This window comes from Dermacentor andersoni, chromosome 7, assembly GCF_023375885.2.
Source record: "Dermacentor andersoni chromosome 7, qqDerAnde1_hic_scaffold, whole genome shotgun sequence".
NCBI lineage: Eukaryota > Metazoa > Arthropoda > Arachnida > Ixodida > Ixodidae > Dermacentor > Dermacentor andersoni.
The window spans coordinates 169,244,813-169,269,311 of record NC_092820.1 but is presented as its reverse complement, the minus strand read 5'-3'; the positions used below and the strand labels follow the sequence as shown (position 1 = coordinate 169,269,311).

Sequence of the window (24,499 nt, the reverse complement as noted above, 5' to 3'; positions counted from 1 at the left end):
TTGGGAGATGTGGTTTCCTTTGCCAGATTATATATAGTAAATGGTGATTCAAGCAAACACCATGCAATAACGGCACATTGTACCACACTGCTCCAAATGTGCATCTTGTTTTCAACCCATTCCAGCACATGCATCGTGTTTTCTCGGCTTTGTTCACAATGTGAGGCCAGCTGGTGCCTTGTGCAAACAGATTCATGCAAGGGCTGTCTGCAGCCGAGGAGAAAGGCTGAACAGTAGACTGTGCAAGCTGGTACTGGTTTGCACTTCAAGGGTAGCGCAAAAACCTGCACAGAATAGTCCGGTTGTTCCGTGCGTTTCTTTCGTCCTGTGTAGGTGTTCACGCTCTCTTCCCTTCAAACATGAGAAAGGCCAATTTCCAACACAAATAAATTACCTTATTTGCACAATTATACCGTGCCACCGATTGTAACGCGCATTTATATTACCTCTCAAATATAAAAAAATAACTTGGTGCCAATTCTACCGTGCACATAAAGTAACGAAACCTGCGTCCATGCCTAGCATGTAGAAACCATCTTATGGAACATATAAAGGCACACAGACACATACACAGCAATGAATCTTAGCAGCTAGTTGCTATCGTAGTCCAACGACACCTTCTTTTCGCTGTCTACCGACCACAGAAAGTCATCTTTAGTTCCATTTAATGCATTAGAAGTGCCACACTTCTTGAATGCTCGTGCAACTACTGTCTGTGGGAGGGCATTCCGCGCGCCATGGACCTACCTTGCGAGGTCTCCAAGCGTTGCTTTCTTCAGATGACCTGTTTGATGGCGGTGTGACTAGCTACCTTGCATTGATCTTTTTTTTTCAGTAAGAATCGGTTTCATTTTTGATTTTGAGTAGAATTACGATTGTGACGCACATGCAAATTTGAACACATCTTTTATTTTAAAAAAATGAGCGTTAGAATCGTGCAAATACGGTATGTTGTCGGAGAGGTTCTTGAATGTTTTTAGTGTGTTTGCCTCAGCATGTCACATTTTCGTGTACATCAGTAGCAAGCCTGAAGTGTCTATCACGCAGCTTCTGCTTTTGTGCAGGATGATTCTGCCATCCTAAAATGTGGGGGCTCTATTGTGTAAGGTCTGGTACCCAGGGCGCCCGACTCAAATGATTCAACATTCTTGTTCAGGCTTCCAGATGGTCTGAGGCGGCGAGGTGACATCAACTTGCTTCTTCTCGGTGACCCAGGCACAGCCAAGAGTCAGCTGTTGAAGTTTGTGGAACGTGTGGCTCCAATTGCTGTAAGCATAGAACAACCACTTAAGACTTAAAATGAACTCTCTATGGTGATAGCTTGTGTGCCAGAAGTATGGGGTTTCGCAAAGTTAATTCATCTGCTGCTGTTATGGAAATGGCTTGTGCATATCACAGCCATTCCATGGTCCACGAATCCTGGACTGGGATTGATTCTATTGATTCTATTCAATGATTCTATTCTGATTCTTTTGAGCCTCCATCATAGCTTGGTGGCTATGTCATTGCGCTGCTGATATTGAAGTCATGGGTTCGATCACGGCAGCCAGGGTTGATGGGGGCAAAATGCAAGAACACCCGTGTGCTTAGATTTAGGCGCATGTTAAAAGAATTCCAGGTGGTCAAAATTAATCCGTAGTCTACCGCTATGGTGTGCCTCATAATCAGATCATGGTTTTGGTTTGTGAAAACCCAGAATTAAATTTTAAAGGTCTTTACTCCAATTGTTTTTCTTTTTGCGCTTCGTCAGCAGCCCGAATCGCACTCCACTTCTGTTATTGACTGGATTGACTAGCTGTGACATGAAGTGATGGATGCTAAGAAAGGAATAGAATCAATCAAAAGGAATTGCCACTACTGGCCATTTTATAAGCTGCATTCAAGTCAACTAAAGATCAGTCGCCATTAGAGGGACGTACTCTTTAGAGCTGAAAATTGACCCAAATATCTTTTTGTGTTCCTTTGCTGCAGGTTCGTGTAGAGCATATATTTTTGCTTGATTGGACTCCTGTATCATCCCTGATTGATTTTTAGCCTTTGCTATAATCACTGTGAACATGTGAAATGTACTTCCTTGTTTTCTCAAGCAGCATTTCTGATGGTGTTCCAGGTTTGGAGTGGTAATATCTCTGGTTCTACTATATCACAAGAATTCTTTGTTTTGTTTTTTCGCAGAAAAGTACGCAATTAGAGAGTGCAGCAAGGCTATATAGTGTAATATCAACAAATATTAAAGAAATTTTCAAGAAGTAATGTTCTTGCTTTTGAAATTTCACATGATATAACTTTGGCCCAAGTTTGTTTAGAGCACTTATTTTTGTAGCACTGCAAACTATGATCATTGAACATCATTTTGATAAGCCAGTATCCTTCATAACACCCAGCTTTTCACAGAGAGGTCACCTCCAAACTAGTCCAACCAAAAAAACAAATTGCTTATTTTAAAGGGCCCCTCACCAGGTCCGGCCATCTTGAGCTGACAAGTGCAGTGCATACAGTGCGTGCCAACGCTCCTGTCAGCTAAGTATTACATCCCTACTCACTGCGGAAAGAGCTTAAATTTCAAACTAAACACTGTTTGCCGTTCTTCTCGCGGGCACTGTGCTCTCAGCCGGAGAGTTGAGGTCCCACGAGCACTGGAGTCCACAGGCCCAGTGGTTCACGGTCTGCTCTGGATGCCCCGACCGGCTGACAGCTTGATGGCTCGGGCCCGCAACCCAACAGCTTGTCTTCAACGCCTGGTCCATTGGCTGACCACCTCCTGTGGTTTCCCTGTGACTCGCCTTCCAACCCCACGCTTCTCCTTTTCCTTCTGCTCTAGCCCTTGTGTCTTTCTAGGATTGGTGATCTTCGGAGCTCCGTGTTTTTCAATGATTGGTTCTTGGGAGCTCCGTGTTCTCCAATGACTGGTTAATTTTACCTTTATTTCTTATTTGCACTGTGTGTTCTTGCGCGTGACGCTCTTTCACTTCGTCTTCTTTTGCCTAGCATGGGATTCACGTCCCCACATGCGCACTCTTTGTTGTCCTGTTTTCTTCTCACCATCTACAGCACTGTGGTTTTGCGCACTACACTCGTCACAGAGGGTTGGAAGGGAGACGGAGGAAGGGGGTAACTAAGGTGTACTGTGCAGGGTGCGCAGAATAAGGGGGTGTGGCAAAGCAGCTGGCGTTCTTATTTTTTTCCCTGAATTTTGCATCCTTTTCATTCGGGCGCATACACCCAGTACCCAGATACAATTGTTATTGCCAATAATGCGGCATGGGAACATTGTAGTAAGGGGCTTATTTTACATTAGAAAAAGTTCACAGTGCAGCGGATGCTCATTGTTACATCCGAGTATTGTTAAAACCGGTAATGCTATAAGATTGTCATTCTGTCCACTTAAAATGTTTGCATGTTTGTCCCCTCTACTTTTTTCATGCAACCCAGTCATAACAATAGAATTTTCTTAGCACTTGAATATTTCTGAATTTTTTGGCACCAGGTATCGACTGTAGTGTAGCAGCTTGCAGGGCAGTTCACCCAGGAATGCGAAGTGACGGTCATTGTGCCAAGTCTACACTGCCTCATGATGCTCATGCAGGTGTACACTTCTGGCAAAGGTAGCAGTGCTGCTGGTCTGACAGCTTCGGTCATCAGGGACCCAGCTACTGTAAGTAATAAAAGCCCACCTTTTTTTGCCAGCCAGTTGCATGGCTATTCGCTTGTCAGACATTTGCAGTGCACAGCATGGTAAATCATGGTGAATGGTGGATGTTTTTGCTGCAGCGGAACTTTGTCATGGAAGGTGGTGCCATGGTGTTGGCAGACGGGGGTGTTGTCTGCATCGACGAGTTTGACAAAATGCGAGAGGATGACCGAGTGGCCATTCACGAAGCCATGGAGCAACAGACCATCTCCATAGCCAAGGTCAGCAGTGCTTCAGACTTAAGCCTAATTGAACAAAATCTTACAGGTCTAAATTTTAGCACTGAGCGTGAGAGCCTGCACTTCAGACTCTTGGCACTTGATGTAGTATTTGCTACTTTTGCTACTTCATATTTACTTTCTCTGTCATTGTCAGATATTGCACATAGTGAACGCGATACTTGCCTTTGCTTTACAGGCTGGCATTACAACAACCCTTAATTCTCGCTGCTCGGTGCTCGCGGCAGCCAACAGCGTGTTTGGCCGCTGGGACGACTTGAAAGCAAACGAGAACATCGACTTTATGCCCACCATCCTTTCTCGTTTTGACATGATCTTCATCGTGAAGGACGTCCATGATGAGAAGAAAGACTCTGTATGTCTATTTCCTGCACATCTGCTGTTACTTTTGTTGCTTGCAGTTTGGCCATACTCATACCAGGGCCAGTATTCTCAGTTCACTTTTGGGGACACAATCACTTTAGTGAGATTTTATGTGACTAACACAGTATGCATAAGCAATGATGGGTGACAGCAACCTTGGCACTGTGTGACGACAGTGTGTCGTAGCCACTGTGTCAGCAGAATGCTGTTGCCCATCGATGCCAACACAACCGGTACTATATTTGTGGGCAACTTTGCTTGGCTATGAAGTGAAAGCTATGGGGGCAGAGTTTCTGCATAAGACTGTATTCATACACAATGTAGCCCGGGTGAGCTCAGCATCAGTTTCGGTTTCTCCAACCTTGCAAAACTTCTTTACTTTAGTGAAGGCAAAGACAATTAACTTGGCGCGAATCGGTCAATGTTTATACCCATCCGATATGTACAGAGTTCTGAACAGCGAGCAACGCAGCCTGTGTCAGAGCCTCGAAGCAGCCATATGACATTGGCATCGGTTAGGACTTGGGACATGCTATCGACGCGGGTGTCAGTAGAGCCGCCACAGCACTCATTTCGCTTACTTGTTTGTACATTTTGATGGTTGCGATTTCAAGATAGGTTCCCTTAGTTTCTGCGTCAATGCTCCAAACACTTGTTTTGTGGGCTTTGACAATCTTGTTGCTGAAGTTGATCAACAGCCTCTCAGGGAAGTTGATTGGCGGGACAGCAAGCTATGAACACTTACCAGAAGATGGTGGCTTGATTTTGCCTTTGACAAATGCATGAAATGCGCAAGACATGCGACGCTTTCGGGAGTGTGAAAACCTGAAATAGCAAATAAAGGTGCAATAAAATACCAGCAGCTGACTGGTGAATGTTATGCATCGTTTCAAATTAGGTGCTGTAAAAAAATATATATATATATATATTGTTCAATACATGCACCAAATGCAGTGCGGCTTCTTAACCTAGGGCTTGGTTTCAAGGGCTCCTCAACATACTATGAAAATTGGAGCTACATAGGGGTGAGAATTAAATACGAGTAAAAATCGTGATTTGTTGCGTGTACAAAGAATTGAGGTCTCATACTGTGATTGCGGAGTAGACAGCTATCTAACAAAGAAAAAGAAACAATCTAGGCAAACATTTTGTGCTGTTACTTCCTTCCCTTTGATGACCTCAGCTTGTCATAAGTGATCAGCACTTTTGGCTTATGAAAAGCCTTCCTCACAGCATAGACGTTCTGTCATCATGGCTGTTATTGTATTAATTTCCCACGACATAAATATTTATTTCTTGCTCCCACTTCTAAAAAAAATTTTAAATCTTCATTGCATCAGTCGCGCTCACAAACCGTGTTTTTTCTCTTGAATGACTGTAGGCACTTGCCAAGCACGTGATTGGTATCCACATGAACGCTGAGCCAACTGCCGAAAAGACGCAGGAAGGCGAGCTGAGCTTGAGCACGCTCAAGAAGTACATCTCCTTCTGCCGAGAGTAAGTCTTTTTGCTCTGGCTTTTTTGAATAGCTAAACCAATGTCTACTTTGAATCTGTAGGTTGTTGTAGTTATTCAAATATAGGGAGAGGTTTTTTCCCAGAATGCATAGCCTCCCCGCGTTATATGCGAGGCTGATAGATTCAGTTTATGTTTCAATATGGCGGCCGCAGCGCCACATTTCTGGGAAAAAAAGTTGTCTTGCAAATGCAAGTGAATCGGCTGAAATTCTTACAAATTTTGGCAGTTTCAGAGATGGCAAGGTACTGAACATCTGCGCACTACATCTTGCTAAACATTATGCCAACGACTTCTCTTTGATAGAGGAAGAAGTGCAATGATGTACCCACAGACTGTAAAGAGTATACAGGGCATAGCATCTGTTGTTTCTTTATTGCGTTAGAGCCCATCTCGCGCTTCTGTTGCAAGTTGCAAATGTGTTCTTTTGTCCAAGTGGTCATCGTAATGTTGTTCAGCTTTGCCTTGTGTTTAGCTCTTGTTCGTCTTGCATGATCCTGTGTAGTAATAGTGCTCATGTGAAGCATGCGAGCCATTTGTAATCTTGGTCACGAATGACTGATTTGATTTTCTATAGCCCTATCTCAAGAAGCAAAGTTACAGTTGCAATACTTGACTCTTGCAGTAAGTGTGGGCCAAGGCTGTCTGCTGCTGCCGCCGAGAAGCTCAAGAATCGCTATGTCATGATGCGAAATGGAACTCGTGAACATGAGCAGGAGTCTGTCAAAAAGTCAAGCATACCCATCACCGTCAGGTATTGTCAGCATGCTCTCTACAGCTTCACCTTATTACAATCAGCTGTCCTAAGGAGGCTCTTACAATTGGGGGAAGTTTATTGCTAAAGCATTATCCATGGTCATTTCCTCTTTTTATCCTTTTTTTTACCTTTTTACTAACATGCAATGTGTGCATTGACACGACGGCAATAGCTATGCAAGAAAAAAAAAAGTTTATATTTACGGGGAAAGTTGTTTGCCTTGCTTAGTTCAGTTTCCCCAAGAAATTGTTTGCCTTCTACTTGTGTTTATTTGCAACAGTGGACTCTCAAACTTAGTGACAAACTGTAAACCTTGAAAGAGGCACTACAGGTGGAACAATTACCTGGCTGAAGTCTTATCCTGTTATGTCACCACTACTCTAGTTTGTGTTTTATTTGGACATTGGGATGCAAATTAAACTATGAATTCTTTTAACTAGCTTCTGACTATCAAGACCAAAGAACAGGATAAACGAAAATGCCAATTACAAACGTGAATGGTACAGCATGTAATGTGACCCACCGTCATCATTTTCGGCATGAAGTGCCTCAGTCTTGGTCAGCGTAGGTGCGAGTTGTTGTAAATGACTTTACTGATCCGAAAAGCTACCAGGGAGAAAAGGGCAGCTGGGACTTATGGGATTCCGTGTCTGCTCATGTATGAGCATCAGGAGGACTAACTGTTGTGGTAGTCAGTCTTGCATACCGTAAAGACCCATGGCCAGGGCAAGTAGTGATAGGAGCTCCAGCAGTGCTCCGAGCTGCCGACACCACACAGACTTTATCCAATCAAGCACAAGTGCTTCATCCATCCACCCTTTTTCTTGACAGTGGATGACAATTCTTTTGGGTAACTTGTCTCCTTTCGGCAGAATCTTCCATTTGAACACCACGTTGGGTGGTAGCTTGCGACCGTCTGCCATGCAGGACAACATTACGATTGCCTGCGTCTTCTTGTTTCTACTCGACCTAAAAGAAACTTGCCTGCAGCCTTTTTGCTGCACCGTTAGTGCCGAGGGCATCTCCAAATATACTGGCGCTTGATCATTGCTGATCTGGTCTAGCTGAATGTTAACAAACTTTCACAGCGAAATTATGTGATGCGGAAGAGCTCTTCGTAGCTTTCTGGCAGCTTCTGCAATATCGATGTGCGCTGACGTAAAGAAAATCCAGCACTCCACATAAAACGATATGCCCAGTGCTTACTTGCCTTGAAGTCTGTCCGTGGAATACCTTTCCTCTAACGATCTCTCTTGCCTTTGCTTGCAGCAGCTCAATGTTGGCATTGAGGTGCGTAGCTCGTTGCTCTTGAATGAAGTGTCGGGTCCAGTTCAACTTCAGGAAACACTCCATTCTTCGGTCCCCGGTAACTTCTTCTCAGGCAGCTGCACACAAAGAGGGCTTCCTTTTGCTTCCTCCAACCGTGAATGCTGTGCTTGTTGACACCAAACTGCCACCCTGCAGCACAATTGTCGATGGTTTCGGCAGCTACGATCATTTTTCCTTGAAAAGTAGCCGAATACTGCTTTCGAGGTACTTGCATCATGCGAAGTCAGCATGGTTACAATAGCACCTGATGATGGCGCAAGAACCTGACGATCATAGCACTGAGTAATGTCGAAATCAGAACTGCGAATTTGGGCTGAAAATGTTGGAATCTGCATATAGTATGAGGCGGAAATTTCGCATGGCAAAATCTGCAAAATACCTCGGACTATACATGGGTTCTTATGGTAATTTTTCAGTTAAATTTGTTCAGTGAAATTATGGAAAGCATAGGAAAGGCCCCGGCTCACCCACATCAGTTGAAGAGAGTGTGGCGGAAGTCATGTAGCGTTTTTCGCAAAGGAGCAGTAAGGCTGGTGTGCCAATCATCAACGTTTTATAGCAACTGCGTTCCCGACGCTCTCGCTGCTGCTCTCGGCCTCTGAAAAGTGAGATAACCTTTTTGGCCCGCCTTTCCCGCAGTACATCCTGTTCGTGAGACAAGCTGACATTGGAGTGTGCTGTTTAAATTTGGAAGTTGTGTTGTGGGTCTGTCTGTGTATGTGTGTCAGTCAGCAACAGACACTCAAGCGACAATGGCACGTGTCTTTGTCGTCGTCTTCAATGTACCATGGGAACGCACAGGAGAGCATCTGCTTCACTGAAACTGCAACAGAAGTTTCATAGGCTTCGTTTTGACGCGCGTCGACAGCACACACTTCCGGTGGCTCATAGCAATGCAAGTTCAAAACTGCACACACCTCCGGTGGCTCATAGCAATGCAAGTTCAAAACTTGCGCCTGTCTGCTCTGTCGAGCTGATTGGAGGCGTAAAGGGAGATTGCACACCAACATGGCTGCATTTCCAGCTACAGAAACGTGACATCAGGGCCTCTCCTATCTTGTTTCGTTCCTCCATATATGAAATGTAACACATAAAAAAAAAAACGATCTCTAATCCATACCATGAAGGCAGTTGGACAGCAAAGCTGTAAACGACAACTAGAACGAGTACACATTGTGATGTAGGCTGAAATTACTCACGTGGCGACATTCATATGTACTTTACCTAATTATTAGCCTAAGAAGTTTTGACGGACTGCAACTTGGCTTGCGCTGCTACCTCGCACACCTGCAAAGAGTGGACCAGGGAGAAGAGAAATTCGCCGCACCTAGTAGGCACACTGCTCTTTGGGAGTCCTCACTATACATGGCCTTCCCATAGCACTGTAACAACACAAATCAGTTGCTAGACGGGTTCTTCTTTTATGTAAGGAAATTTAGTTATGTCACACCTTGCTTTGTATGCTACAATCAAGCTGCTGTTGCCGCCGTGCCAGATTGCATAACAGTAATCTTTACTGGGAAACGTATGCAGGGAGTGCTGTGTGCTTCGCATTGCATGTAGGCACACGAACACCTTATCATCAAATATGTGGTTCGGATGTTTGTTTTGAGCGTGTTCTTTACTGAAACATATGCTGTTCTGTATGTTGTATGCATGATTCCAAAGAATATATGCACTGTTCGCTTCAATTTGCCAAGCGCTTGTAGCCTCTTCCTTACGGGAGTATGAGCCATAGATTGTGATAGTTTTCTGTTGACGTTACGCCACGAAGAAATCCTGGCATCCTAGCCATAGACAGCGCCACTGTAAAAAGAAAAGCACTTGTGTTCACCTTTCTTTCTATGTGTTTTGTCTTTTAGTGCTAATTTATATAAGCATGTAGTACCGTCATTTCATCGAGCAGTGTGGGAGGCTTGACTAAAGTTTGTACGTGTTGTAAGAAGGCAGGTGGGGCTCACCCTTGTACCGCTCGTCTGTTCTTTTCATCTGCCGCCATGCCCTATTGTATGCATGTAGTGCTGCAGCCAGATAATTTACTCTTGTTGACACATCACCTTCTTGCCTCAGGGTGTATTCGTTGTATGTATTGGCCATAAAGAGCTATGGTTATACAGTAAAGTCTACTTATAACAGTTGCAAGTATGACAGTTCGTTGGTTATTCTTACTGCCACATTTTAGTGCATTTATGATTTTTCAACTCCACCGATATGAACTGTGGCCACATGTAATGAACACTTGAAATCCTGTCATGGCAAAAAGAGAACGTACACAAAGTTTCGAAGCATAAAAGTGCAACCTAACTGGGCAAGCACCGGCGTGCCCCGCTACAGTCCAACTGTGGGGAAGATACAATGGCCGACCGATAATTTGGATTTGACAGGGATCGCCAAAACGTCTGGATTTGACTTTACTACTTTTAAAACGAAACTACTGTTTAAGCGGGTGCGGTTTAACGAGGTTTTACTGTACTTTTAATTTCGGGCGACTATATAATGCAAAATGCATTGGCATCTGGAGCGACGACATTGTTTCCACAGTGCCAAGCGTGCTATTTTATCACTGTGTGGAAATGCTGCCACCCCCAGACACATCCGGTGCTAGTCACGTGAAAACAGAATTATCTTTCGAAAGTGATCGTTCATGAATACGACTCAAGTTTGTCAATGAGTGTCGCTGCACACACACATGCTTGCCCTTGTCCTAGACATTCCGTGGTGACGATTTTTTTACAACGCATTTTATGCTATCCCTTTTCACGCTTTGTCTCTGCATGTGTTATCAATGGAATCAGCCGTCCATGAACAGTGGATAATAAGAGTGGCATGGAATCGAATGGAAGGCATCACTACAATATCCTGTCCATCTCTCGACCATTGTCGTGCTGTCCCTACAGATAGACGAAAGTACAGTCAATGCATGCACTGAATGCTCATTGACGACTACTCTATTGACTAAGGTTTACTAGTTTCGGTTTTGCAGAGCACTGGCAACATGGCTGACGACCATGCCGGTGATGTCTCAAAACGAGAATATCGCTATTTCTGCTTGGCTCGGTAGCCATATTAGCACACGGTCATACAGGCAGAGTTTAAATTATCGCAATGTAAGGTGTCCAAAATTTCGGTCATCCTTATACATAATGAAGGGGCCCAAAACGCTTTTTGACCATAGTAAGAAGGCATTGCCGATCTGTCGTAGAGGCTGCTGTGAACATGTAAGCCAAATATTACTGTACTGCATACAGCAGGGAATTTACAGTCTTACATCAAAAAGAGCGCAACATCACTTGCTTTCACTTCTGCAATGCCATCGTGCAGTGTCATCGAAAACAGCTGGCCCACCGATGCTGCTGGCTAATTCAGTGATCGCGAGAGCATTCTCAGTAATACAAAATTGTTAATGTTGAGTTGAATAAATGAAAAATATATATGTCTGTTATCTCTAAAAGATAGAAAAATCATTTCATCCTTGGACTGCACATAGCTGTGCCAGCTGCACGTGGCCTCCGAGGTGGCACCCCGGTGTGCTGAGTAACGTAATCTACCACGGCTGCCGTGAGCTGACGTGATGAGGTTTTTGCCTCTGCAACACTCAACTTCTGACTGGGGCTTTGCCCTCTTGGCTTCTCCATTGTGTAGCTTCAGGCATGCTAGTGAAGACAAAAAGAGAGAAAGCCAGCTATCAGTACGATAACTCCTTATGGCTGAAGAATTAGAAACATTTTTATGGCACGGCATTCATGAGATGACACCCTTTGACAGGGAAGCCATTCCATGATTAGTTAAAAAAGTGTTTCAGGGCTAGTGTGGGTGCCGTGGGGATGTCCAGATAATCAAGCATGATCGGTGCCGAACAATGAGTTGTTTACTGTACAACCTCAAAGATGAGCAAGCACTGTGCGTGGATTTCAGAAGCTGCGATGAAAGTCACTCATTTTCTTGGCTCGTTTCCAGAGGCAGCACAGTGCAAAGGGTTGTCATTTACGTTTCCTCATTCTATAGATAGATAGATAGGGTGCCTCAATACCAAGGCACCCTACCTTCGAAGCTATGGCAGCAACACTTCTTTTTGCATAGTTCTCGAATAATTGTTCACGATGGCATTCTACTTTTCGAACGTATCACTTTTTCGGCCAAAGCAATTAAAGAACACAACTATTGTAACTGCTGATGCCAACCACAGTGTCCTCAATTTTTGCGCGTGTTGAAGTGAGAGCGCATATAGAATGAACTACTGATACAACAACCACTTTTCACAGAACTGTAGAGTTTGTTATAAAAAGGTTTGACTGTAAAGGCTTGTATTGTAACTTCATACTTTTTCGGTTAAAGTGACAAAAAACAACTTCTTGGCTCTCAGTGCTGATATGTCACTGCAACGGCGAGACTTTTGCAATATGCCAGCATGCTACAATAGTTCGCACTTCCACCCAATTCTGAATCCACTCAAGTTCTACTGATAGTAAACTAAATGCGTATATGGTTTGTGTTCACCTCTGCAGGCAGCTGGAGGCTATTGTGCGTATCGCTGAATCCCTGGCCAAGATGCAGTTGCAGCCATTTGCTACCGAGTGGCATGTTGACGAGGCACTGCGCCTCTTCCAGGTACGTAGTGGCAAGAAATGTAGGACTGTCAATATAACAGTGTGAAGCTCGGAGAGTTGCTTACGAACATTAACCAAGGGAGCAGTCTAGTATACCGCGACAAGGACGGGCTCAACCTTGCTTTGCTTGACCATTGACTTGACTGGGAATGTTGCTGTAGTTTCTGCTGTTGTTCTTTTTGGGTTGAACTATTCTTTATTTCTTTTCTGTCTGCTTCGCACGATTACAACTACTAAGTGTTTGAAGAGTCAATAAATTTGTTTGGATTGGTAGTGTTTAAAGGGACACTAAAGGCAAATGTGAAGTCAACATGGACTGCAAAATGTCAACGACAGCAAAAATGCACCTGGAGCATTCATATAATTGCTATTGCAATGAAAGTAGGAGACATGGTATGATTCGGCGTCCGACACAGCATCGGAGACAATCACAGCCGCCAAAAGACATATTAGACACTGAATCGTACTGTGTGTTTCCTAATTCACAGCAGCAAATTCAGGGTGTAATCATTATGCGAGAAAAAAAAAAAAAAAAAAACACTTATCGATTGGAAAAGTGGGGGCTGCGTTCATTACACGAGTGCGTTCATTATGTGAGTAAATACGGTAAATTTTTCTATTACTAAAACTTTGTTTGCGATAATATTGATGCCTAAGGCATCCGCGAGCATCCATCTATCCCTTTAGCTTGACTTAATATTTGCCTTTAGTGTCCCTTTCATGTCTCTAAGCTAGTACAGTCGACACTCGTTACAACGGACTGTAATAATTCTGTGAGAAAGGTCCGTTATAAGTTGTATGGCGATCTGCACATTGCATCCAGGGCATTGTCCCAAACCACAATAACCTTTTTTTTTAATTTCTTATGCTATAAAAGCCTCATTAACGTCCTAGTTTGAGTTAAGATTGGGATGTATCTACATTCTGTATCCTCGTCACTCTCAAAATTTAAATATCTGGTGTGTTCATGTCAGATGAACTCACCATTATTTAACAATTTTCTTTCAGGTTTCAACGCTGGATGCTGCGTTGTCCGGTGACCTCTCTGGTGCTGAAGGGTTCTCAACACAAGAAGAGCACGAAATGCTTCTGCGTATTGAAGGCCAAATGAAGCGACGCTTCGCCATTGGCTCTCAAGTCTCGGAACACAGCATCGTGCAAGACTTCCTCAAGCAGGTTTGCACACAAGCTTTTCATCAGTCTATTGTGAACAATTCCTGTTCACGTTGATGATGGAGGCTAGCTGCTTTTGTCAGTATGTTATTATTCAGCAAGTCACTTAGCACCTTCAACACATATTGAACGAGGCAAGAAGGATCAAAATGGAGGGGCAATATATATTAGATCCTTTAGTAAGAAAACACAGGTTTGTTCACGTGCTAGCGCTTAGCAACTGTACAGAGTGAATGTACAGAGTAAATATAAATAGACTTGCAATTCTGCTTCATAACAATTTGTGCTTATAGATGCCAAGCATGTGCCTTTAAAACAAACTGAACATTTATCCCATGCTGCATCCCATCTTCTTTTTTTTTTTGCTAGTACAGTCGTCTTCTGTTAACTAGACCTTAACAGGACCAGCGAAATTTGTCATATTCGCCAGGTCAAGTTAAACAAGATGCATAAAAAAAACGTCGAAACACACTGCTGATTCATTTGGCAGTATTTTCTTGATTCTAACATGCCCCCGAATCAAATGCACTCTCGCTTACATTATGTCCAAAGTAGAAAGCAAACAGAGATAACATCAGAACTTTTAAACAGAGCAGAAGTCTAATGTGCACCCGATTTCTTTTTCAAGAAAACGTGGTAAGGATGTGCGGCGAAGCATACAACTGTCGCAAACCGGTTTTTAACATGCTAGAGTAAAGGGCCCCGCGTCGCGGAAAATTCGGTGTTGGTGCCCATGGATGAAAAAATCCTCCCGTACCACGCAGGCCCTCTACATGGTTCATAGGCATTACTGAACTAATTGAATTTCTCAACGTAAAATGCGTCAGAAAATTCGTAAAGTACAAGTTACACACAACCTGCAGACACGATAGCATTGGATTGTAATTTGAATATACAAGAAAACATAATTCTGTTATGGAAACTCAAACACAAACCCCTTTTCTAGCTGCTGTTCGAAGTATGTCTTAGTAGGAGCAGCGCAGCCCGCTCGGTTCCTTACAACACCATCAAAAAAAGAACCAGAAAGCTTGCCTTGGTGCGTAGCGTTCGCTGCCAGCGTTTGGCGTGGAACAAAAGTAGGAGGTGCACAGTACGATTCAGCGTCCGACACGCCAGGACGACAGCTGGTGCGTCCGACGTCAAATTGTACCATCTGTCTCCTACTATTTAGAGGCGGCTGTGGAAAAAAAATTGCTCGACATTTTACCCCGCATAATGATAGCAACCCCCAAATTTCTGCAAATATTTTGGGGAAGAAAGTGTGTTCATTATGTGAGCAAATACGGTATATACAGGGAGAGGCTACAGCCAAACTGGCAAACCAAGAACACTACAAGCGCTTCTTCAACTGTCCTTTTTATTGTCTTGCTGGGCGTCCTGCTCAATGTGTGGCAATGGCCTGTAACAGTAAGGCTGACACCATAAAATTTCCAAGCACTGCCTGTTCTTCTGTGTTGCCAACAATATCCCCAGAACTAGTAATCATAGCTTTGGCTTACAAATCATCATCTCAGTGTGTCAAGTTTATATTGTGCCAAAGGTGTGAAGATGTTTGAAAGCTTCTAACACAGGACTCATTGCAAAAGGAGCCATAGTTGTTTTGAGGGCAGAGGTCTCGAAGTTCAATCGCTAATGTTTTTCTTGTGCAGAAATATCCGGAGCGCGCAATCTACAAAGTGCTCCACTACATGATTCGACGAGGGGAGATCCAGCACCGCATGCAGCGGAAGATGCTGTATCGCATCAAGTGATGCGGACAAAGTGTCGCACAAGACCACTTGCCAGACTATGTATACTCGTATATTTTGTACATACACATTCTAATTTTGATATTTGTATTATATACAACAAATAAATTCCAAGTAATTTCTCAAATACACAAGATGTCTCCTTCATCTGTTGTGCTGGGAGACGTCAAAAGCTTCGCAATCTTGTCCATTCTTTCTACGCAGATGCTGGCTGTCTCTCGAAGGTCATGCTGCAAACAAAAAACACTGTGACTGCAGCGTTCATAAATGTAGAAACTATTTTATAAACCTGAATACACGTGTCAAGACTGGCTCATAATATAGCAGCCACTCCTATTTTATTGCACTATTCTCAGACACGTATGCATGCATGCATGCATGAGGATGTAATAAAGCTTTATTCTTGAAGGCATCTACAAACTTAACACTTGGAGAGGAAAGGCTTTCCACAGTAGCATAACTGATTTGTTTAGAAAATAGAATCAGTGCTCTAAGATTGCATGGATGCTAGAACCAGACAGATAATTAAGTTCTTTTTGTTTCATCAGTATAATATTGTATAGTGCTTGGAGGCACAACAGAATCAAATTCAATGCTTTGGTAGTAGTAACTAGTGCTCCTTTTTTATTGTCATGTATCAGCACGTAATGCAAAATAAAAGCATCACTTGCCTGCAGAATGTGAAGGCCTTTGGTGGACAGCACTAGCAGTTCACAAATTCCATCTCCGGTCAAGTCCATGTACTTTATCGAGAGGATAGGATGGGAGACCGTCTGATGCCATAGCAGCTGGTAGGCTTCCCTGCCTGAACGCTGGCATACCAGCTTGTACACAAGCACCTCCTGCAGAAGCAGGTGGAATGTGCGAAAAGGGTGAACGGGGCAGTTGGTATTTGCATAACTGCAACAGTCTGTTGTGCTAGCTCTTTAAAACCTGAGGCACACAAGCCATCACTTCGCCCAGACTCCTTCAATACTCCTACTTGTTACAAAACTTAAGCCAAAATTTAGTAGCATAGGGACAAGGGTTGCCACCGCAGCTAAGGAGGTCAACGAACCAGCTTCAATGCTATGTGTTTCTGGTTACTTGAGCTGCAGAAAAAGGTCCGCTAGAGTCTGTGCTACTTGAAGCACAGGAGCCATCAGCCAAGTCAAAGTATTTCGATACTTTTACTGATCATAAAAATTGATTGCAAGCAGAAGCTGCCATTAGGGATGCTGCAAGGACTAAAGGGTCAATGGGCCAGCTTTGATTCTGGATGTTCATTGCGCCTTTACCACTGTTCCTTTCATACTGCGGTACACATGTGAGACATCTGCACAGGAAAAACATCTCTATGTACTATCGATGTAAAGTCAAAGCTTGAGGTAAACCTACAATGTCAATGAGTGCACACGCCTTCATTATTAGAATCCAGTGTTAGAAAAGAAAAAAAAAATTTTACTTCCATTTCTTTTTCACACAAAAGTAAGAATCCTTGCAGTTGGTACACGCTTACTAGTGAGCAACTCCAATCCTGATAGCACGGTGCACAACATCTACTCTGCATGAAGATGTCAATCAGAACAGTTGTGCCAGGTTTGAGCTTCTCTTGGTGATTTCCTGGACTGGGACTGCAGCATTATTATTACGTGGGAAGCTCCATACATTGCATGTAATATAACTTACGACCTAATTCTACACAAGCGTGCTATTGCTAGCTGTAGTAAACATATCGGAGTGACTCGGTTTGCTTGAACAGCTCACACAAAAGATGTGAAACACACCTGGCCATAAGTTCCCAAAATGACCTCATTCACACCATCCATGTCAATGTCGGCAATGCAGCCACAAACGACCGAGTCAAAATCGTCACTGCAAGGTAGCATGGCATGCATCTCTAAGCCTCGGTCAAGCACGTCCCTGTTGGAAGGAATGAGGAGTGTGAGAGAAAAAAAAAAAGGAGGTAATGAACACAGCGAAAGGTATTGAGCTTTATCTTGTCTATCTAGCTTTTATGCAGAAACGACTGTTGAGATGTGATCATCATTAGCCTACTTCATATCTACTGCAGGGTGAAAGCCTCTCCCATCGGTCTCCAATTATCACTGGCCTGCACCAGCCGACGCCATTCCATGTCACAAAATTTTCTAATTTCATCACACCGCCTAGTCCTCTGCCATCCTTGAATGCAGGTCCCTTCTCTTGGCACCCTTTCTGTAACTCTAATAGACCATCGGTTTTCTTCCTTGTGCATTACATGGCCTGCCCAACTTCATTTCTCCCTCTTAATTAAATATTGGCTACTCCTGTTGGCTTTCTAATCCACAATGCTGTTTTCCTGTCTTGATGTTGCTTCTATTACTTTTTTGATACTCAATACTTGAGCCATGCTCTGTGTTAAATCTTAGTAGTTATCGGGGCCTTTTGATGTGAGAACCTGTCTAACTGGCTGTGAAAAACTTCAAAATAGAGAATGTTAATGCATATTACATGTAGTGATATTTGTTAATGACTGAGATCAAAAGAGAATCAGTTAAGAATATGGTGTCTCATTCCATACTGTAGTTTTACAAATTCATGTTCATTTTCAGGATGGATAAGGGGGCTAGTTGGTAATGCATTATAATAAAAACTTGGAGTGCTAAAAATAAAAAGGACATAGAAAGAGAAACACACACCAGCGTGTGGTGCCTGTTTCTTTTTCTACGTCCTTTGTGTTTTTAGCACTCCAAGTTTTTATTATAGTTCATTTTCAGTCAGCATTATATTTGTCCTTACATTATCGTGTGCTTTATTCGCACACCTCAGTTACAAATAAGCAAAAAAGCATGAAAGACTTTGATGAAAGTTATCGCATACACTTTTTTGTTCTCAAATCTTTGCAGGTTTTGGGCTGGTCACAGTTAACTTCTTAAAAGTCTTGTGATATATTACGAAATTTCTTACCTAAACTACTTTAAACACCTTTAAATCTAGAGAACCCGTATGAGCTGTACTTGCTATAACCGTTTTAGGGACAGCAGAGCCTAAAGGAGCGAGACTCCTCCAAAATGGTTAAGGGGTTAAAAAAAAAGAAGTTAAAGGTTGCACTGCAACTTGCATGAAGCAGACAAGTTATAGTGCGATACAATGAGACTACGAACAACCCGCACTCAAGTGTTGCAGTGGTTCAACCTCACCTGTAAACAAGTGACGGAATCAGGGCACGGCAAACAAGAAGATGCGTTTTCAGAGCTGACCCCGAGTTGTAGCAGCTGGTGAGCTCGGCTGCAAAATGAGGATGGTTCTACAACCCGTGACTTGTGAGCACTGCTAAGAGATATTTGGGTGAAAAAAGTCTGCTTTGTCATAAGGCTACCTCTTAAAAATTTGCACCTGCACAACAGCACCAGTACATTGAATAAAACTGCCATTGTCTACAAATAGTATTGTTATCCAGAAGTACATGCTGCTGGGATAGTCTGTTCACATTGCTCAGTAGACCATAAAAAATTATAGTAGTCGCTGGGCGAACTTCGCTTTGGTCCTGCGGGAGACACGCCAGCGTGAAGCAGAATGCATTCGCTTGTTCGCGGCGCACGCTACAAACTCTGCCACTTGAATTCCTGAAGCTGAACACGTGATAACTCAAGTGACTGCCCAAGACACCACAAAGCCGGGCCAAAATGCTCGTACTTTAGCTAAAGCGGCTCGGCAGCAGGGCAGGAAGCCATGTGCCAAACAAACCTGGGCCGGTATTTTGTAGCGATGCCTTTTCCGATTCTATGCTTTTTCAGGCTTCTTGTGCTTGGCCAGTGGTCAGAGCGACGGTCTGCCTACATTATCAACGGGATCAGGCAGCCGTGTGTGGTGGATGATAAGAATAGCATAGAATAAGGCATTGCTACAAAATAGCGGCCCTGCAACACGGTCGCCAACCCACAAGTTATGTGCCTCTCACTGCAGTTCACGAAGCAAACATGCAACTGTTTCTGTAAAGACACATTTCACTTTCATGTTCTACCAATTCATATGAAAGAGGAATCAACCATATCTCTTTTCATCATTTCTGTAAATTTCCTAATCTCATCACACCACCTCATTTTCTGACAACCTTGACTGCATTTCCCTTCCCTTGGCACACATACTGTAACTTGAATAGCGAACCGATTATTTGCCCTAGAATATAGGTGACCCTTCCTTGTTCTCCAATGTGGGTGCACCTAGTAAGAAAGCAGTGTTTTTACACAGGATGAAAAGTCGTGCTGAAATTACCTCATAACGCTAAAAAATTTGTCATTGACACCTATCTGTTGCCTCAGAAGCTGCACTGCACGTGAAAAGTGATGCCTCTGAACTGAAAAAAAAAAAAAAAAAAAGAAAGAGAAAGTTGAACTTCGTGGTATTGAGTGCATGCAGAACTCACTGTGCTTGATATAGTCGGGCAATGGCCAATGCGCACTGTCTTCAAAAAGATGCAAGGCAGAGATAGGCGAGTCCAAGTCAACTTGCCACGATGATGTAATCTGAATTTCACCTATTTGTGGAAAAAAAAGCAAAGAAAGGAAAAGCAAGTTGCATGCCTGTTTTATCATATTCTTTTTAGTGCATCGTGTACTGTTCTCCAAGCAAAAGTAGTCACCAGAAAAGCTCCCATCTCCCTCATGCATTGCTCCCACCCTCATGCATTGGACATCCCAATCTGAATGCATGGCTTTTGCTGCCTAGTACAATCCAGTGGTTACTTGCCATAAATTGGGTTGGGGTGCATTTACACAATTCGAGCAATGACAGAGCCAGGATAATGCAAAGGTGTGCTGGACACAAATCAGTGTTGAGTTCTTTGTTTCTTCTTCTTCTTTGTTTAAAACCTGCCTTAGGGATAATACAAAGTATGTTTACAGACACTCAAACAGATTTGTTTCATGCAGGAAATCTAAAATGTGGAACAGTAGGAGAGTCCATTATGCAAAATCTGAGGACATGTTCCCCTCCTCTAACCCCCCTCGCCCCCAACACACACAATGTAATTCAAAATCAAGCAAACATTTATGCTCTCTGCAGGATAGTGTGAATATTTAAGTGGGAATAATGAACTCTTCCCAGTTCACAACTACCCAATAACAAATATAATTCTTTACTAAATGAACAGCCACATCACCATTGACCCCACGTGTAATGTCCCACATCCAGGCTCCTGGAATAAAATAAACAAACAAATAAAGACTGCACAGAAATCGTTGGTGCATACCAGTATTCTTAAGTGCAGTCACTGCGACTTGAACAAATCCGTTCTCGCAACCAATGGCCGAAATTCGAGTGCTGTCTTCTTCCTTGTACTTGAGATCCATCGCCAAGACACTGGACTCCCATATATGAAGCAGACGTTAAAAAAACTTAGGCATCCTTGGTTAGGTTAATAGGCAGCTTTAACAAGGGGCCAACTCTGATTTTCCCATTCAAATACATGTAAAACACAGAAATGCTTTTACTAGACAAACATTAGACTGACGTCAGTGAAATGTATTGCACTGGAGAGAGAAAGTACTATAGAAACTGTGGAAAGCAGAATTTTTAGTTGGGACCCCAGCTTTTTTACAAAAATTGTTGAAAATTGGTAAGTTTAAACAAATGTGATGCATGAAGTTTACAAATCCGTAATACCGCCTTAAAACCAGATAACAAAGTTCTGTAAACTGCATCCCTTAGAGCACCTAAAACGGGCAAATTTCTTATGAGAGATTACAGCTTATACGAGTTTGTTACAAAATATTTGAGAGCGGTGTATAGCACATCAATTTTGTCCCCTTTGGATGTCTTAATAGGGGCAATTTATGGAATTGTGATATCACTACTCATTAATATGCTGCAGATTTGGAAACTTCGTACATAAGTGTCTTTTTATTTTTATTCAGATTTGCGATTTCTTACCCATCGTTGCTAAAAATTGGCGGCCTAAATCAAAATCTGCTTGCTACGGTCACTAGATTAAAGCTTTTTCTTTTAAATATAGCAAACTTCACAAATTTAAGTGCTGTGGATGCTGAACAGAATCTATGTTCCTACTTGTTTAGATAGAAGCTCCCGGCATTTAGCTTCCCCTCATGAGCATAACCAAAGCTCCTATTAGTATGTCACACCGAATTATAGTTTGCTAGATTTGAGTAACACCACTCATAGCGGATAGCAAGGGATGAAATGCAGTTGTAACTTTACATGTCAGGAATATTTCCGAATTCCGGAAAGTGGTCTTGTACCGGGATCTCACTGTAGGTCTGGTGTATATCCTGTATATGTGTGAACAAAGAGCAAGGTCATTTGATGGTCGGAAATCTAAAGGTTTGAAAAGTTCCACGCAAACTTGTGTCATTGAGCTATGAACATGGAAATTGACGTACCTCTCTGAAAAGATGTATCCTGGAGTCACTCCCACACAGGAGAAACACAAACTCTCCACTTCTCTGGCCAGTTTGGTTAGAGAACAGCCTGGTTGGTTGAACAGAATGAAACAAATACAGAGCTTGAGAGTTTTTACCGCTGCTTTAAAACTAGCTACTCTGCACTGTGAACTTACGGTGCGTGTGTGAGCTGGTAAGGGATGAAGTTGAGCTCGAGGCTCTGACAACCCTCTGCATGGTATAAAGGGTGTGCATCAGTGCAATACCGGTGTACAACTTCAAAAAGTTTTTACAAAGGGGACACTATACAGGCTTACGTGCAATTCTGTCAAGGTCTAGTCCACAACCTGGCTCCGACTGAGAATAAATGTTTAGATAATGTCTTGCAAGCTGATTTTCTCCAGGCTACAAAGAAGAGGAGCTGATTAGAAGTGTTGCTACAAGCTGCTGTGCTGTTCAAAAACACAGCCTCCAAAGGTGCTGTTTGTGTATCATCAACTTGATAAAGACAGATTATTCCCCCGAGGTGCCAATTTTTTCTGTACTTCAAAAATTCTGTTTCACCACATTTCTTGCATCTTCTGAATCATGAAAAGCATACAGCTGTGGAACAGATTAAGAAGTTTTAGTTTTTCAGTGAGCTTTGTCAAGCTCACATAATGTGGACTCTACATGAGAACCATCTATTGGGATGTGAGGTAGGAGAACATAAACTATTTCGAGTCTAGTGTACTTATAAAGCACCTATCCAGAGAACATAAACTATTTCGAATCTAGTGTACTTATAAAGCACCTATCCAGCCACATGAGAAAGATCCCTGACGTCGAATATTTTGAAAGACAATGAAAGAGGCGAACCCACTACATCACGACATACTGACACCGATAGCAAACACCCAGCCATCCTCCTTCCAACCCGTTTTACTAAAACACTTTACACATATTAGTGCAGGTCCAATCAGAAATGTTTCAAGATGTATGCGACATGTCTTAAATATCATTATTTTCATCAGTGCTTTTGCTTTTGATGCAATATCTTGGCTTCTACAATTGTGCATGCAGCACGTGAGGGAGTTATACGGCATTGTTTGTCGACTGTACGCTCGCTGCAGTGTAGACGCTCAGCAGCTTCGTGTATGTACCACATCGTGGTGCATACAGTGGCTAGAGCGGAATGGACAGGTTAACAATGGACAGTACACTTCAAGCTATACATGCCGACTGTTTTCCTTCAGCCTCATTTCGTGCACCAATGAGGCGTTACGCCTGCAAAGCCGGTGGCAGCACTCCTCGTCAAGTATGCATTGCGAGACAGCCGTCAGCGGCCAAGGTGCTGCGTTTGATGTGCAGCAGCAGTTGCCTCGTGTCATGGAGTCTCACATGCTGTGCCAACATGTACCCTCTTCATATTCTTAGAACACCGTCTGAGAAGCTTCAATGCAATGCTAAACTTTGCTATCACTTTCAATGCCGAATTTTTATATATGATGTGCAGAAGGCATGTCGTTGCACGAATAAAGTGATACGATGTTCGAGAAACATCAATATTTGGCAAACGTGGACGACCGACTAAAGCGATTCTTGGATAATACAGCTATATGTGCATATGTTTTACTGTTGCTTAATTAGTGGATATTTTTGTTGTTGTGGTCGACGAACAGTTATATGAACGTCAGAGACCACATTTACCCTGATGAAGGCAATTCCGATGATGATGTCCAAGTTGTCAGGCACCGACTTGCTGAATGCATCAATCGCAATCACGTCGGCTCCCTCTGCAAGCATATCAAGATAGCATGTTGGAAAACCGCGTTCCGAAGCGGGCAAGCTCTGTCGAGATTAATAAATTTTCGTTTCATATGGCGAATACCTGGCAGATAGGTGAAGTGTATTTCTCTGGATGACGGTGTCAATGCATTCTTCTTGTTCCTGGCGTACTCTATGCAGAACACGTTTCTCTGAAGGCAAGACACTAGCACCTTGTTGGCGTCGCCGATGTTCAAAGTCGTCATACCGTAAATGTTGCTCTGCGAAGGCAGCCCTGAGAAGTGAGCCTCGCTCATTTTTCTCCTGTCCGGATACATCTGAAATACGATTGCGCAGAGAGATCGTCAGCACTATCATCCTGTGGCCACTAACACAAACGGTCCGTGCGTGCAATTGATAGTGCTGTGTTCTACAAAGTCGTGAAATGTATGAGAGCTCTGAAGACATAACATCGGAGTCAAACGAATATCAAACGTAGTTTAGAAGAACTTGTTGTTGGGCGAGTTGGTACATATTAGCGAACATTGTTTAACTGCGCGAACAAACGGACCACAGAGACGGCATGGGACAAGGCTGCGCCCGTCTTTGTCCCATGCTGTCTCTGTGGTCCGTTTGTTCGCGCAGTTAAACAATGTTCGAATATCAAACGTCTTTAACAGAAACAATAACAGGTTGTATTCGTATCAGAAAGCAAGGGATTCGGTGTTACAAACCGTAGCAATGAATCTTGTTGTTTAATTCAATATCTTCGGAAAGCAAGTGAGAGTGTCGCTTGATTGTCACGCGAAATCACATAGAAGGGCGCAGAGACTTGTTACTAGCCGACAGCTTTGGGGCGGCGCACTTTCCCGCTGCTAACGTCGCGCTTCCTGCGTTTATTCAATTTGTTTATTTATTCACTGGTTGGACTGCGAGCGAGCTTGCCTTGGCCTGTCTTGGCTTACGATGGTT

The 24,499-nt window shown here is 43.1% G+C and overlaps 2 protein-coding genes across 2 annotated transcripts in view; one reads left to right on the top strand and one right to left on the bottom strand.

The window, feature by feature from the left end:
• Mcm5 (Minichromosome maintenance 5) overlaps positions 1-15,556 on the top strand; it is a 26,030-nt gene extending 10,474 nt beyond the window's left edge. Inside the window, exons 8-16 of the mRNA XM_050180210.3 lie at positions 1,157-1,268; positions 3,587-3,655; positions 3,772-3,912; positions 4,109-4,285; positions 5,675-5,790; positions 6,434-6,562; positions 12,400-12,502; positions 13,510-13,677; positions 15,324-15,556. Of these exons, the coding sequence (XP_050036167.1) occupies positions 1,157-1,268; positions 3,587-3,655; positions 3,772-3,912; positions 4,109-4,285; positions 5,675-5,790; positions 6,434-6,562; positions 12,400-12,502; positions 13,510-13,677; positions 15,324-15,425 (1,117 nt within the window). The 3' untranslated portion in view covers positions 15,426-15,556. The remainder of the gene's footprint in view (positions 1-1,156; positions 1,269-3,586; positions 3,656-3,771; positions 3,913-4,108; positions 4,286-5,674; positions 5,791-6,433; positions 6,563-12,399; positions 12,503-13,509; positions 13,678-15,323) is intronic.
• LOC126533026 (KICSTOR complex protein kaptin-like) lies at positions 15,493-24,474 on the bottom strand. Its single transcript, XM_050180212.3, has 13 exons — positions 24,262-24,474; positions 23,652-23,865; positions 23,471-23,556; positions 22,099-22,186; positions 21,958-22,012; positions 21,782-21,869; positions 21,600-21,670; positions 20,635-20,744; positions 19,810-19,920; positions 18,584-18,671; positions 17,189-17,324; positions 16,094-16,264; positions 15,493-15,652 (listed from the first exon to the last, which is right to left on the bottom strand). Exons 2-13 carry the CDS (start codon positions 23,863-23,865, stop codon positions 15,545-15,547), a joined length of 1,326 nt encoding a protein of 441 aa, XP_050036169.1. The 5' UTR covers positions 24,262-24,474; the 3' UTR covers positions 15,493-15,544.
• Positions 24,475-24,499: the final 25 nt, after the last annotated feature.